Source organism: Mytilus edulis, chromosome 2, assembly GCF_963676685.1.
Source record: "Mytilus edulis chromosome 2, xbMytEdul2.2, whole genome shotgun sequence".
NCBI lineage: Eukaryota > Metazoa > Mollusca > Bivalvia > Mytilida > Mytilidae > Mytilus > Mytilus edulis.
The window spans coordinates 57,553,763-57,570,746 of NC_092345.1; the positions used below are offsets into that span (position 1 = coordinate 57,553,763).

A 16,984-nucleotide genomic window follows, 5' to 3' on the forward strand; every position below is an offset into this window, starting at 1 on the left:
GAGCAGTCAAATTGCATTGACCGTATATTCATATGTGATATACAGTCACTGACCGTATATCACCTTGTTTATGACGTTGACAATGTGTTTCCGTAGAGTTTTATTTATGAAGTCAATAAAACATACAGGTTCGCGGAAATTTATCGTCGTCCGCTTCAAATTAAGAAATGATGTTTTTACCCAAAATACTTCATTTAGAACAGTTTTAAGAGTTGTAGTATATAAAGAATAACCGTACATTGTCTCGAAATATCAATGTTATTTGTACTCGGCTCGAAACAGGTAGAAATGCTCGGCATAGCCTTGCTTTCTACCTGTTTCTAAGCCTTGTACAAATAACATTGATATTTCAAGACAATGTATGGTTATTCTATATTTATATAGCAGAGCATATGTATTGTATTAGAGAATCTAAGTACGAAATTGAATGCAACTAAGCTCTATTATCTGCTATGATATGGGTTGTTAAATTATATAATGATGAGAAAATTACAGACAATTTTATGATATTAGTAATGAAGGGACACTTTAGTCAATGAGAAGGCTTAAAATAAATAAATTGGTCTGACCCACTTGTAACTGTAATTGATGACAAAAAATACAAGTATGCTTCAATAGGTAGCATCTGATTAGGTATGTACCAAACTACCAATATAAATTTATTGTAGCACAGTTTGATGAGGTACTGAAATAAGAAATACAATTAGAAAACTAAGATTATTTAACTGTTTTCTGTGACCCTTTGTTTTTGTTTCTCCTGTGACATATTTGTCACTAAATAAGACAAATAGTTACTTATCTAGAGGCAGCTTCTACACCATTTGCTCTTTGTCTATAGCATAATATTTCATCATTTTGAAGATAGTTATCAAGCCGAAGCCCGCCTCCGGGTGCAAGATTGTTTTGCTGTGACCCAATGGTGGCCTTGCATTGTTTTTCTGCTGTTTGGTTGGGTTGTTGGCTCTTTGACACATTCCCCATTTTGATCTGCTATTTTGTAACACCTTTACCTAGCTAGATGAAAATTGAAGTATTGAAATATGTAAAAGTCAAAGTAGACTAAGGTAATACGTTAATAAGACTGCAAGCCAGTGACACCACTGACCAAAAGAAACCATTTTCATACTAGAGAATTATGTCTGATATTTTTTTATTTTGAATTTCATATGAAATTTTTTTGTGTATGGGAAGGTTGGAAAATTATTATGATAAATAAAATTAGCAAGGAATGTTCTTCAAATCCATTTTGTGTTGAAAAGAATTGAATTATATGGGATTTCAGAATTATATTTAAGCAACCATATAATTTTCCCTTAGCAGTATAAATATTAAGCTACAAATAATAATTTGTTTCATGTTTTGAAATGCATGTCGGTCTGACATGGCAATAATACTATATAATTATAATAGGTCTAAAGAAAGCTTAGTCAATTACAAATATGACATACAAACAAACCAGATTCAATTATATTTCCTATTAACTTAGAGCCTTAGGATTCCCAGCAGAATAATTAGCAGAATATTTCAGGATTTATAAATAATTGACTTATATCTTCCTTGTGTGCTATTTATGATGTTTAATATTTATATCCTTATTATTTATGTCTATTGTACAGCAGCCTGAGCGCCGTGGCAAATGTACTTTACTGGATTATTGCTTCTTTTGTGTTTACATTTTTTAATAGGTTCTAATCCTTTCGATTTAAGTTAAACCTCAATTAACTTACAAAGTAACATGTTTCTATAATAACATTATAAATCTCAGTATTTGTAATAACAGGGCAGCGATTTAGAACAAGAGAGGTACTAACACGGCCAGGAACAAATGGAGAACAATGTCCCCACCTTAGTGAAACCCAAAACTGTGATCCAGAACCTTGCTATTTTTGGAACACATCATCTGGTCCCTGCAGTTTGTCCAAGTTTAGATATGGTGAAAGTGAAACTTGTGGTGTTGGTATTAAACAGAGAACCGCAACATGTGTTGATAAGAAAGGGGTAGGTAGTACACACATCTGAGCATAACAGTTGTTTGGTTGATGTTTCATTGAAGTTGAAGTAAAACTAAAGTTTTGTTGTTTGTAATTTACATTAGGAAAGGTTTTCCATTCTACTTTTACAAAATGTTTAAACATCAGTTAAATTTTTTTTTTTTTTTTTTTTTTTATCTTATTTGATAATACAGTTAAATCCCCTAAATTTTCTGTAAAGCTTCCTGAAATAGGGCATGCTTTTGATGGAGCTTTTAAGGTTTGCAAGAAAAGGGACCCAATGGGATTGTGTTCTCTTCTGCCATGCGAGATATCTGCATCCTGATTCTATTCAAATAGAGTCATCATTAGATAAACTTATGGTGACAATGTGACATTGGATTTGTTATTTAGGGTTAAAGCTGCTAAAACTCCTTAAATGTTCCTGAAATAGGGCATGCTTATTATTACAACCCCTCAACACACACTCTGTTTATATTTAAGAATGATTTGATATATGGTCTGGAACTTTTCAATGGTGAATTGTTACATAAAAATTTAAAATTTCAGATCTGCAAGCTAGGCAGTCCCATTTTTTTTTCAATACTTAGAAGTTTTATTTAATCCACTGAGCATGTCTACCCAATGAGTAGGGTATACTTTTTAATTTTATTAGAGAAATATACATAATCCAATTTGCCAAGAAAACATGTTTTTGTCTACAATGATAACAAGTTATTGTTTTTATATCAGAAAGTTCCATCTGATATTCTTCAGAACTCAATTTCTTTAACATTAACCAGCCCACTGAGACGTCTAACTCATCATCTTGATGAATGATCTAATTGTCAATTATATCCAAAAATACACTTCAATGACAAATTAATTAAATTCCTTCATTTTCTTCATTTTATAAAGTACATTTTGTTTTATGCTGCTGATATCCCTTGTTTAAAACAATAAGTAAATTTGGAAGAAAAAAGTTTAAAAAAACAGAAGAAGTAAAAGTGCAATCCAAAACATTGAGTTCACATAATTTGATAAACCTGTTTGTGTGCACTGTTGTAAGTTGTTTGCACATGAACAAGATGTGACTTTAATTTGTATAATATGAATATTGGACATAATCTTAAGTTTTGAGGCTAGTATAAAATTTTATTGAGTTTTTAAACCATTAAAGTGGTGCATAACGTGAATCATCAGTCTTTGTTTAATCGATAACCATCTTTGTGTTAAATATTAAAATATGAAGGTCAAAATTATGATGTGACCAAAATCAAAAAAGAGTAAAGTTTCAGATTGACTGCAGGGTAGTTATAAATTAGATATATTTCAGTTTTTGGTTATATAAGGTTGCTATTTGATTCAGTGTAAAGGAATTACATGTAAAGAATATCTTCAATTCAATGTGATCACCATTAAATATATACTTTCTATGTTATGTCTGTATCATTGTCTAATGCACAAGAGATATCTATATTTGTGGCTGTTCTGCTATCTGAAATTATGGTGGACTAAAAATACATTTATAATCCTTCACTATACTCATTGATAAGCTTTTCTAAAAATGAATATTTCTGTATATAAAACATTAATAAATAATAGAAGCTGTATTTTGAATGATTCTGACAGTAATTTTAAAACTGCTTTTTAAATGTCACTAAAATCATCAATGTTAAATCATATCAGATTTCACATTTGTCATAGCAATAAAATGACAGTTTTAGTCTCAATAGACTCTTAAATTTGTTCATTGAGTCGTAATTGCACAGAGCTAATGAAATGTGAATTTTGATGGCTTTAAACTATTTCAAAGAGAATAAGATGCATGTTAATAATCTCTAATTAAGTCAGATTATGGTTGTATTGCTGTGTGTACATGCTTCTCTCTAAACTATGACTGCCATGGTATTTTTTTTTCCTAATGTTTTAAGTTCATTTGTCCTATTTATAAGTGAAAACTTTTGCATTGTTTACATGAAATTGTTTGTGATTAGCTTTAAGTTTATGGGGAACTGCTAGTTTTATGTAAATGATCTTTGATGTGCAGTTGTCATAATTAACATTTGCACATCTCATTTCTATGAAGATGATTTGGCACAAACCTTTTTTCTGGCCTTGTAACTACAATAGTTTTTGATTACTTTAGTTTAAGATGAACACTTATGGTAATCCAATGCTAATCGGTATGCAGTTGTATTAGCATTTGCATGTCTCATTTCCATGTAGACTGTATCATGGTCCATTAACTTTGAAACTTATGCTTTGTTTATATGTTAAAGTTTTTGTTTTGAAACTTGTGCTTTGTTTATATGTTAAAGTTTTTGTTGAGGTCAGTTTAAAAGGAACCACTAATGATGAGTCAATGGTTTTGATATGTTGTTGTTTTAGCATTGGCATTCCTCATTTTCACATAGGATATTTGGCCCTGCAGGACAGTCATGGTCCATTGACTTTGAATATTTTGCAAAGTTTACATGTCAAATTATTGTTGCTTTAATTTCAACATTTGCACCGTAGACTAAAAAATTACACAGAGACATATTTCTGTGTCAACAGTTTATAATTATCCTTTCCCAAACCTTAACTGAGATTTTTCTCAGCTGAATTGTAAGTTATGACTTTTTGTAAGTGATTAATTTTTTATGATATAATAATTGAAGTCTGGCTTGCTTCTGATTTAGATTGATCAGTGATGTCATTATTGTATTAAATAATTTTGTAGTTATGATGGAAGAAGAAAAAGAAAGATGCATGTGGCCCCTGGCGTGTATGTATATAGATTGAAATCTTTTTGCTTGCAAATCTACAAAAACAAAGTTAGTAATATGTAAACTAATGCACTTTTTGTTATCAGATGAGAGTGAGTGATGACTTATGCTCGTCATGGGAAACCAGACCAGAGGCCCAAGTGTTATGTGAGATTCCTTGTCGCTATGACTGTGTAACATCAGAATGGGGCGAATGGTCAGAATGTCCAGACATCTGTGAGACTGAACAAGATGTTTCCTACAGACCAAACATGAGATCAAGACAAAAAACAATCCTGGCTCGCCATGGACCAGGTAATTCTTAATGAAATCTATTGCCTAAGAGTATGGCTACCTAATTAAAATATTTCTTATCATTATGGTTAATCCTAAAATATTGGAAAATACTTACTCTTTGGACGTGCAAGTATTTGGGTGACTTAAAAATCAGATATTTAATGAGACTTCAAGGAAAAAGGGAAGAGATATACAATTATTCAGGTCCTTTAAATATACATTTTTAACAACACATTTTTGTTACTAGAACAGTTGCACCAAAACCTGATAAAAGAAATTTTCTGATGTAAATTTTAGGGGGCACAGAATGTCCAGGTGAACGAGAACTGATAGAAAATAAACCATGTCCTACTGTCATAGAATGTGCTGTATTTATATGGCATGCAGACCCATGGGGAAGTTGTGAACTGGAGGATAGAAACAGAAAATGTGGTCGTGGAAGGCAGACTAGGGGTGTACACTGTTATAATCGCAACAATCAACTTGTACAGGATGAAAAGTAAGGATATATACACAAACATTTTCTGTTTTTTGAACTTGTAGTGTAAAGTAATGTTTAGTAGACATTGTGGTTTGTACCTATTGTTTAGGATTTAGAAATATTAAATATCAGCCACGAGTCACAGTATCTTTTAGTTCAGTGACAGAAGCAAACATGATAAACATGAAATATTCTTATTGTGTACAAATGATGCATGGTTATCTATTTATTAGGTTGTATGAGTGGGGTTTTTTTTATTGAAAAAAAAAAGGATTCTCTTTTGTTCTTTCTAACAGTAAGAAATGTAAAAAATGGATTTTATGTATTAAATCATGTTACAAAATCCTTGTATGCACTTATGAAATAAGTCAAAGGAACAGCACATTTAAAAAAGTTAGGCAGAATGATATTTTCTTGTCTTAAAGATTGTTTATGAAATTATTTTCTTGTCTCACAGATTTTTATTGAATAACTTTCATGTATTAGTAAAGGTACATTTTTAAATTACAGGTGTACACAGTCAGTCAAACCTGAGAGAACCAGAGTTTGTATGATACCATGTCCAAGGGACTGTACTCTTACTGCATGGTCTGACTGGTCTAGTTGTTCAGCTTCTTGTTTTATTAGTAAGTTTTGTTAGTCATAGGAACATGATTATTAAGGATTTCTCAAACTATAAAATTAAGAATTGGAATTGGATTAAAATTTTTTTGTAAAAAAAATATATATATACTTCTGTTCTCGTACTTAAAAGGGTTACATGATCAAAGCTTTTACAACCTTATAAGAGTTCAAAAAAAAAAAAGAAGTATTAGAATCATTTCTTACAATTTGATTTTTATGCTATAAGATAAGAGATACCAGTTATATTTAATGTTTACATTTTCCAATGCATAGTTGTGATGTTATCATAGAAAGCATATATTGTCTTGAATGTTAGGACATTACATTAGGAAATAAAATTAAATTTTTGAATGCCCGGCAATTTTTTGGGAGGGGGAGGAGGGGTCCTGATCCTGAAATCCCCGACTTAAAAACATGAAATCCCAAGGTCCCAAATTTAAATAGATTTTAATCTGACATCCCGAATTTCAAAAAACAGAATTCCTGGATCCCAAAAGGGTCAATCCCGAAATCCCGAGCTTAAAAACACCCGATTCAGAGTCCTGATAAAGGTCCTATTCCCCCTCTTTTGTAAGCCAACCAATATTACAGATTCTTTTGAAAAAACATGTATTGTAATTATAAATACATTCTTTTATAAGTCTTCAAAATGTATATTAGCCTTAAAAATGAAAACAAAACGTGTTTAACCCTTTCCTCCATGGATTTTTTTTTTAGCATACTTGATTTGCATAGGATTTTTTTCATCAAAAAAAATTAATAAGGTTTAAAGTGTTAATGCATTGTGAAAACAAATATTTCAATGAATTTGAAGTCAGATATTCTCATGAATCTCCTTTTTATATTGCATACAATTTTTTTTAAATCTGATGCAGGCGTTTTGGAGTCAAAGCCTTTCAACTGAGGTACTACACAGGCGTCAAAAGGCGTCATTATGGAGTAAAGGGGGTGGCGTCAAAAGGTGTCATTATGGAGGAAAGGGTTAAGGGTAATAAAGTTAAGAAATTTATACAAATGGTCACCTATATTGGAATCTATATATCTACATTCATATACTGGTACCAGCAATTCTATTTTCAAGTAATTGTTTTCTTTTACAGATAAAGACAACATTCCTACTAGGGCTCGGCAGCGATTTATTCTTCAGGAACCTGACAATGGTGGTGCTCCATGTCCAGAGGTATTACAAGAGGTGAAGCAGTGTATAGAATTACCCCTCTGTCACCAGTTCCAATGGAAAATCTCAAACTGGAGTGTCTGCATACTAGCTCCAACCATTTACAACTGTGGAAAAGGGCTCAGAGCTAGAGGTAAGATAGGACAAACAGCCTTAAGATATAAGAAGATGTGGTATATGTGCCAATGAGAAAACTTTCCATCCATCACAATTTTATAAAAGTAAACAATTATAGGTAAGTACTGTCTTCATTACTGAGCCTTGGTTTGTTTATATTCCTTTGCGAAATAATATTAGAAAACACATACTGTAATTTTAGAAATTATTGCATACATTTATTATTACAATTTCAACACGACAAACCAAAATGTGAGAAATGTTGTTGTTATTTAAGGAAAAGTTGCATACAAATATATGTGTCTGATTTCTGAGTGCAGAATCTTATTGTTCTAATATTCACCTAGTCCTGGAAAAAGTGATAATTAAAACTTTGCAATCATTTCTAAATTTACAGTATCGATTTTCATATCAGCAAATTACTTTTATTATGGAATAAAATTTAGATGGATTTCCAAGATAATTAAAACCCTGAATTTTACTACCCAATAAAATGAACACTTTCCATTAATTTTGTATCGGAAAACTATGAATTCATAAAACAGTGAATCATGAAATTTAAATAAATGAATTTATGCTTTAGACTTGACATAGATCAAATCTTGGTGCTAATAGGCTAAACAATATTTTGCTTTTGTTCTATTTAGCTTTTTGTAGCTAGATGTAACCATCTGTATCATTGTGATGGTTCAACAGTAGAGATAAGGTATACATTAGTAACCTTTCATCACAAAACATCAATTATTTATTTGTGCTTTAGCTTTTTCCATAATGGAATTTATAATGAGTTATTTCCCTTGTAGACATTGCATGTATGGCTCAAAATGGAACAGATCATCCAATAGAAGACTGTCTGAAATTCCTTGGTCCAATGCCTCCTATTGCTGAACCATGTTATATGACATGTGACAGGCAATGTCTGTTTACTGATTGGTCAGAATGGAGCCACTGTATTCAGGGGTGTAGCGGTCATCAGTTCAGATCAAGGGAATTGAAAGGTAAATTTACAGGTTACTTATACCCCATGCAATTAGCATGCATTGTGAATGGTTATGGCTTTGTTTTTTCACTTTCAAAACCTTTAAAAGGTTCAATAATCAGAAAAACTTGATGCCCTACATTCTAATACAATCCATGCATTCTTGTTGGAAAATGACGCTTTCAGCGACATATTTCCGATACTAGTGAACTGAACTTCCATTACATTTCTCTGCCTACCGCGCTTGGTTCGTATTTACTTTCCATTACATTTCTCCGTCTACCGTGCTTGGTTTCGTATTTACTATTTTACATACAAACTGGAATTTGTGTAGTAATCAACCGGAACCAGTTTACATACCTCCAGTCCTTCTTATTACCAAAAAGATCGAAGTGTACCAACCAATGTTAAGATATTCATAAATCTATTTTTATAACTTTATTGATTATGTGAAGTAAAACTAAAAAATTGTTAAAACATTAAAGATATATAATTAATCGGGGAAAACTTGATAGTCTTTTCTTTTTACAAACAACTGCCTTTTTTTATAAGAAAATATAAAGTGTCTGTGTTGGTCAACTTTCTACTGGTTATAAGACAGATCGAAGTACCGGAAATCAGACTCAATCTTTGTTTACAAAGTTACAACAGTAGAGTCTGTAACATACTGTATCTGTATGACATGTGAATAAATTGTCGATATTGATGCTGGCTTTAATACAACGGTTTTATTGGCGGGGCGGGAGAACAGATTTGAAGCTCTCTACATTTGATGCGTGCACAACAGTGTCGTCTAGCTGATTCGGCGCGATAACCGTCTTACGGAATTCTAGTCAAATCCTGAGGTCAAATCTGCACTTGGTTAAATTGGCACCTGGCCAATTCGGCACCCGGTATAGTCAAATCGGCATCTAGTCAAATTGGCACCTGGTTAAATCGGCACTTAAAAAAGTCAATTCAGCACCCATGTTAGATTTGTTTAATATATATTTTTAACAGTATTTTAAGCAAAAACAGTAAAAATGAGGAATGGGTTGTCCAGAAATTTTACAGTATTTACCCAAGAAGAGGTAGATAAGGAAGGGGTTGGCCAGATTATTAACCTAATTTTATCATGTTTATTCACATTTTTAAGAGTTGAATTATTTATATATATTATTGGATGCCTAATTGACTTAAAATAGGTGCCGATTTGACTAGATGTAGATTTAACCTGGTGCCGATTTGACTTTTTTTATGGGTGCCGATTTGACTTGTACCCTATTATTAAGGCCCTAAAGTGAGTTTGAATATTGTACGGTGTTTTACTTGGCGGAATGTCAATACACTCACAGTAAGAGTTATTCTTTACTTGCTTTTCCACAATAATTGTTTTGTGGTATTCTTTGAATTTCTCGGCAGTTATGGTTTTCTTCCGACATGCTTTTAAGAGGAATTCGTCTGGTTCAATAGCGTGAATCAGCCCCTCAACTTCTTTGTACATAAATACTAACTTTGGATTCAACCCCTTGTTCGTCATTGTCTAGAGATCTTGTTGTAGTTCCAGTTTGGCAAGCATTTTGGAGACTTATCCATCCTCTTTCGACTTGTAATCTCTGATGATAAATTTTGCCGTTTGACATGTTTATTTTTGTTACCAGGTAGGGGTCGCATACGATGGCTCCATATTAAATTACGAGATCAATTCCTAAAGGTTTAGTTCATTATCCAATCTGACACAAATTTCAATAACTGGAATGCCACCCAAGTTGAATATATGGTGACCCACTATAACAGCATAATTACTTGGAATTGTGTTTAATACCATGATGGCATAAACTTAAATGGAGACAAAATTTAACATGAAAGATTGTGGATTAGTGTAAAATAAAACTTACTATGATATATGGTTAAAGAATGAATATCAAATTATATGGGTCATGGGCAGAGTTGTTAAAGGGACCACACTGATGTGAAATAAAGAAAATCAAAGGAGTATCCAGGGCTTCCAAAACGGTCATATATTCCGTTCATTTGTATAATGTCGGTAAAAGTCCGGCTGGGCAAAGCATGAAACGGTCATATACTTTTTATTTTTCAAGGCTTTTTCGGTCATTTTTACATAATTCACGATCTTTTTGACCCAACCTTTTGCCTTTAACATCAACACGTTTCCGGTCATAAATGTGACATGATGATTAATTACTATCAAAACAACACCTACTTCAATACTTTCTAATTTAATCAAGGCTAATTAGAAGTTGGACAGCTGAAATCTACCTGTTCAGGTGACAGGTGAACTATGATCAGTACCGGACATCGTATAAATTGATCGGTTTAATCACAAATATTTTCTTACATTTCAGCGGTTTGTATCTAATTGATTTCGTTCTAAAGATTAAAATTATTAGAAATTAGTTTATCAAAATGATTTGATGAAAAATTTTAAGGTTTTAAATAAAAAATCGTCAGAACTATGTCGTATGAACTAGAACACGTGTGCGCATGTGCACAGGTGGAAATTTAATAATGCATCCTACAGTTCTTCAAAAATGCTAAAATTATCAATGATACCTGTATCTAACGTTCAATTCAAGTATTTTGTTGAAGAAATAACGTGGAAAGAGCTTCTTCTCTCAGTCGTGCTTTGTAAAAATACACTGATTTTACGTATCCGTTTATGGTCCATGTTTTACCATTGTCAAGTCAACATCCGGTTGAAAACGAAAGTAGTTTTTGACAATGTCATTTTGCACAAATAAAAAGTCTATGGCAGATATGAGCACGCTGATGTGCACACTTTGAATGATGCACTGCCAATTTAACAGTAACATCCTAACATCAAATTCATATCATATCAAAGTAAAGTTTAAAATCGTTTTTTTTTTAATGTAATGTCAATCATTGGAAATGGCCATCTGATTACCATAATTGCCTTTTGTGACTAAGTCTTAAGGGATTAAAATCGGGGTCAGATATAAAATGTCCGGCTGGCTCAAATATTTTTTGGAAGCCCTGGGAGTATCCCTATTTGTCTAATCTTCAATGTGAAATAAAACAAGTATAACAATATTGTGTAAATCTACAGAAATAAAATTTGCTTTAAGTAACAGAAATAACTACATTTGTGTATGTCATTAGTAACTTATTAAATGAGTATGTGGGTAATTAGTCCTATAACAAATGACCTCAGGAGCATTATTTACTATTTTTATTTACTGTTCTGATAATTTTGTTTTACTATCAATGTGTCACACTTCGCATTCAAAATTTAAAAAAAATGAAAATATCAGTATAAAAACATTAAAAATTGAATAAGAATGCGAATTCATATGTTATAGGACTAGTGGGGTATAAGAGCTTATTACAACAGGCTCTTCATAATCATTTGGTTTGAAATGATACTAGTAGTCTGTATTCTTTATTTAGAAAAGTGTAATTGCAAGAAAAAAAAATACACATTACTTAGAATACTTTAGATCATTCAAGTAGTCTTTTATTTAGTACGTACAAAAGAACAACCAGTAGCCATTGGATATTGTAGATCATATAAATAGTCTTGACCTATTTATGAGTACAAAAGAACAGCTAGTAATCATTGGATATTGTATATCATTCCAGTATTCTTGACCTATTTATCTGTACAAAAAAAAAAAAAAAAAAAAAAAAAAAAAAACAGACTGTAGTCATTGGATACTGTAAATCATTCAGGTAGTCTTGACCTATTTATTTGTACAAAAAAAAAAAAAAAAAAAAAAAAAAACCCAGCCAGTAGTCATTGGATACTGTAGATCATTTAGGTAGTCTTGACTCTTGACCTATTCATTTGTATTAAAAAAAAAACCAGTCAGTTGTCATCTTCACTTCACACACTCATCTACAAATATCAATTATATACTTACGAGACATGTTGCAATGTTCAACTTATTACGGTATGTGGAAATCAAGACTTGCATGAAAAATATCCCAATATTAGAGGCAATGGCGTCATTTTTCCTCAGAGCTTTCAGCTCTTTGATTAATTTTTACCCTTGAATGAATATATATCTATTCTTAGTCAAAGATTTTGGTATCTTATAAAATGTCAGAATATTAATTTTTTTAATATTAGATAATTTATTGGGTCAAATGTATTTCTGATTTTTTTTTATGATTAAAGGTTATTCCTGTTATCAATTATTATGTTGTTCTTTTAAAAGGTGGTCAAGGGGTACCAGATCAATGCCATAACAACAATTTGTATCCAACTTACCAAAAACGACCTTGTCAACTATGTGAGTCATTAAAACCTACATCAATGGGTGAATGGTCAGACTGTATCCTAGAACCAGTCAGACATGACTATATAACCAATCAACCAGAACTGACTAGCAGTAGAGGAAAGAGGACTCGTAACACAACCTCACTTGATATGGGATACATTTGTGGAACAGGAAAAAGAATTAAAGTAGTGGCCTGTAGTAACCAAGGATTAGGGATAGAGTCAGCAGACAAATGTAATGGAGCAGGTAACTGTCTCTTATATTTCTATCAATACTTGTAAGCTTAGCTGTACGGGCTTTCTTTGTGTTACCACAGTTAAATTTTAGGAAAATGATATAGAAAATTAATAGATTTACGTTGACTGAAGTCTAAAGCTGCAACCATCATATATGTTGAATGAAGAACACGATACAAAAGTCCTATTTTACCTAACCCCTTGAAAATACAACTGCTATAAGATTGAAGATTGTGCTTAAATTTAACTCTACCTTTCTTACAGGTTATGAAGAAGAGGTATGTTTAATACCATGTCCAGTAGATTGTGAGATGTCTGATTGGACGACTTGGAGCGAATGTCCTGCTAAATGTGGTGCTGGTGTACAAACAAGATATCGTAGTATCCGTAGACTTCCATCAGCAGGAGGCAGACAATGTCCATCACTTGGTGCTTCAAGCAAGGTTACTCTTTGTTTGTGTTTGTTTCATCTGCTCCAATTGTGTTTATTAAAAAATAAAGATACATAATTGCTATAGGCTACACTCAGATGAAAAGTTTTATTAACAACTTTAATCATCTTCTTTTGCAGTTTTCAGATTTATAGGAACTCTTCAAAGTCTTGTAATGTTGAGTTTTATTAAATACTTAATAGAGAGTCAAAAAACAAAAAAAATATTTATGTACAAATTTCGTTCTGTATCAGTCAAGTATAAATACTAGCTTTATCCTTTCAAGGAACATACTATTTTTTTATTTTTATTTTAGGAAGTACAAACAAGGCTTTGTCATCCTGAGTGTGTACGATATGTATGGAAAACAAAAGCTTGGGGTACTTGTATTCCTCATAATCAACAGATCTGTGGTAATGGAACTCAGACAAGACATGTTAGGTAGGTATTAAAATAGTTTACCACAATCCTTTCTTATGTTATTCAATACACTGTTTATTTCATGTGCTTGATAACCTTTTTATTCTGGTGATTATAACAAGTTCAGGAAAATCTCAACATGCCTTACATTTTAAGCATTCTGACTTGCCATTGATCAAGACTTCTTAATGATAGAATAGAAAGACTGGACATCACTTTTAAGTTCTACTTCTGTACAATGTACTTTATGTTATGCCATCATGTATTTAATTTCCGATAATAAATTCTTTTCATTTCTTTAGGAAATTAATATGCATTTAAGTATGAATAATCAACTTGGTCATTATGGTCAAGGTGCTTTTGATTAATTGAGAATTCTTACTCTGGGTCCATGAATGCAAGTTCTGACCAAAAGGAAAGAAGCTGTTCATCAGTCAATTGAATGCATTTATCTCTGAATTTATTTTTATACGACTGAAAAATTGAAAAATTTTTGGTCATATATTGGTATCACGTTGGCGTCAGCGTCGTCGTCGTCCGAATACTTTTGGTTTTCGCACTTTAACTTTTGTTTAAGTGAATAGAAATCTATGAAATTTAAACAATAGGTTTATGACCACAAAAGGAAGGTTGGGATTGATTTTGGAAGTTTTGGTCCCAACAGTTTAGGAATTAGGGGCCATAAAGGGCCCAAATAAGCATTTTCTTGGTTTTCGCACTATTACTTTAGTTTAAGTAAATAGAAATCTATGAAATTTTGACACAAGGTTTATGACCACAAAAGGAAGGTTGGGATTGATTTTGGGAGTTTTGATTCCAACTGTTTAGGAATTAGGGGCCAAAAAAGGGCCAAATAAGCATTATTCTTGGTTTTCGCACAATAACTTTAGTATAAGTAAATAAAAATCAGTGAAATTTAAATACAAGGTTTATGAACACAAAAGGAAGGTTGGTATTGATTTTGGGAGTTAAGATCCCAACAGTTTAGGAATTAGGGGCCAAAAAGGGACCCAAATAAGCATTTTTCTTAGTTTTCGCACCATAACTTTAGTATAATTAAATAGAAATCTATGAAATTTAAACACAAGGTTTATGACCATAAAAGGAAGTTTGGGATTGATTTTGGGAGTTTTGGTCCCTACAGTTTAGGAATAAGGGCCCAAAGGGTCCAAAATTAAACTTTGTTTGATTTCATCAAAAAATTAATAATTGAGGTTCTTTGATATATGCTGAATCTAAGTGTGTATGTAGATTCTTAATTTTTTGGTCCCGTCTTCAAATTGGTCTACATTAAGGTCCAAAGGGTCCAAAATTAAACTTAGTTTGATTTTAACAAAAATTGAATCATTGGGGTTCTTTGATATGCTGAATCTAAAAATGTACTTAGATTTTTTATTATTGGCCCAGTTTTCAAGTTGGTTCAAATTGGGGTCCAAAATTAATCTTTGTTTGATTTCATCAAAAATTGAATAATTGGTGTTCTTTGATATGCCAAATCTAACTGTGTATGTAGATTCTAAATTTTTGGTCCCGTTTTCAAATTGGTCTACATTAAAGTCCAAAGGGTCCAAAATTAAACTAAGATTGATTTTAACAAAAATTGAATTTTTGGGCTTCTTTGATATGCTGAATCTAAACATGTACTTAGATTTTTGATAATGGGCCCAGTTTTCAAGTTGGTCCAAATCAGGATCCAAAATTATTATATTAAGTATTGTGCAAGAAATTTTCAATTACACAGTATTGAGCAATAGCAAGAAATCATCAATTGCACAGTATTGTACAATAGTAAGAAATTTTCGATTGCACAGTATTGTGCAATAGCAAGAAATATTCAATTGCACAGTATTGTGCAATAGCAAGTATTTTCAATTGCACGGTATTGCGCAATAGCAAGAAATATTTAATTGCACAATATTGTGCAATAGCAATAAATTTTCAATTGGAGTTATCTTTCTTTGTCCAGAATAGTAGTTGAATCAACTTAAATCATTGTTTTATACAATATACAATGTATTCACTTTTACTACCAACGGATAAATTAAAACTGTCTTTACCATTCAGTGATAACAAGCACTTTTTTACATTTTAATATTTTATGAATTTAAAAGAGTAGTTATTGTTGCAAACTCCATTAGAAATTTGAATTGAGATCCTTTTTGGAATAAGGGCAAGGGGGATGTGAAAAAAAAATTTGGGGGAGGGGGGGTGTTTTCAATTTTTCTCATTTCAGATTTCATAAATAAAAAGAAAATTTCTTAAACATTTTTTTGAGAGGATTAATATTCAACAGCATAGTGAATTGCTCAAAGGCAAAAAACGAATTTTAAGTTTATTAGACCACATTCATTCTGTGTCAGAAACCTATGCTGTGTCAACTATTTAATCACAATCCAAATTTAGAGCTGAATCCAGCTTGAATGTTGTGTCCATACTTGCCCCAACCGTTCAGGGTTCAACCTCTGCGGTCGTATAAAGCTGCACCCTGCAGAGCATCTGGTTCAATTTTGCAAATGCTGCATTGAAATGAAACAATACATTTTTGTAAATTTTGACTATGCATTAAATCTAAGAAAGCAATTTGAAAGTAGTCTTTTGAAATGGATTTCTGTTGATGATAATTATCTTAGTGATGTTTTCAACCTGTAAATCAAATTAAATGTATTAAAGAAAAAGTCAGAACACTAAATCTTGTCATTGAACTTTAAAAGGAAACAATTGTTTTTTCATGTCAGAGACTAATCAAGTTTTTGAATTATGCAAACATATTTAAATGTTTCACTTTTGTGATTGGCAATGGAAAAAAAATATATCAGAAGTAAAATGAAATGGATGGCTGGGTAACTTGAAAATGCACAATTTTTTGTATTTTTTGTTTGTTGGGTATTTTTTTGTTGTTGTTGTTGTTGGGGGGGGGGGGGGGGGGGGGATAGGGTCATCGGTTTTTATTTTGATTTGGGTTATTATGAGCTGGTGATGGAAAATGATGTATACTTGTTTCAGCAGTGTCCAATAATGATTCGAAAACCTAAATTTACAAAGTATTATAAATTTTATGTGATTTATATAAAACTTTATTCCTTTATGACCATTAGATGTTATGCTGTGAATAGACATGGATTTACAACAAGTGCAGCCTCTGATGATGTGTGTGTAAATCAACGTCCTCCAAAAATGCAGCATTGTTATTTATATTGTTTGTCAGATTGTGTGGTCAGTGTTTGGACAGCATGGACTTCATGTAGCAAGGTAATCTTATTT

At 31.9% G+C, this 16,984-nt stretch overlaps 1 protein-coding gene across 9 annotated transcripts in view; it reads left to right on the plus strand.

Annotated features, from left to right (window-relative positions):
- LOC139512495 (thrombospondin type-1 domain-containing protein 7B-like) overlaps positions 1-16,984 on the plus strand; it is a 187,851-nt gene that overhangs the window by 154,984 nt on the left and 15,883 nt on the right. For all 9 annotated transcript variants that reach the window (XM_071300138.1, XM_071300142.1, XM_071300144.1 and 6 more), the window contains 10 exons: positions 1,781-1,998; positions 4,828-5,035; positions 5,315-5,516; positions 6,009-6,124; positions 7,223-7,432; positions 8,220-8,414; positions 12,574-12,882; positions 13,137-13,315; positions 13,620-13,744; positions 16,819-16,972. In XM_071300138.1, coding sequence (XP_071156239.1) covers positions 1,781-1,998; positions 4,828-5,035; positions 5,315-5,516; positions 6,009-6,124; positions 7,223-7,432; positions 8,220-8,414; positions 12,574-12,882; positions 13,137-13,315; positions 13,620-13,744; positions 16,819-16,972 — 1,916 coding nt within the window. The remainder of the gene's footprint in view (positions 1-1,780; positions 1,999-4,827; positions 5,036-5,314; positions 5,517-6,008; positions 6,125-7,222; positions 7,433-8,219; positions 8,415-12,573; positions 12,883-13,136; positions 13,316-13,619; positions 13,745-16,818; positions 16,973-16,984) is intronic.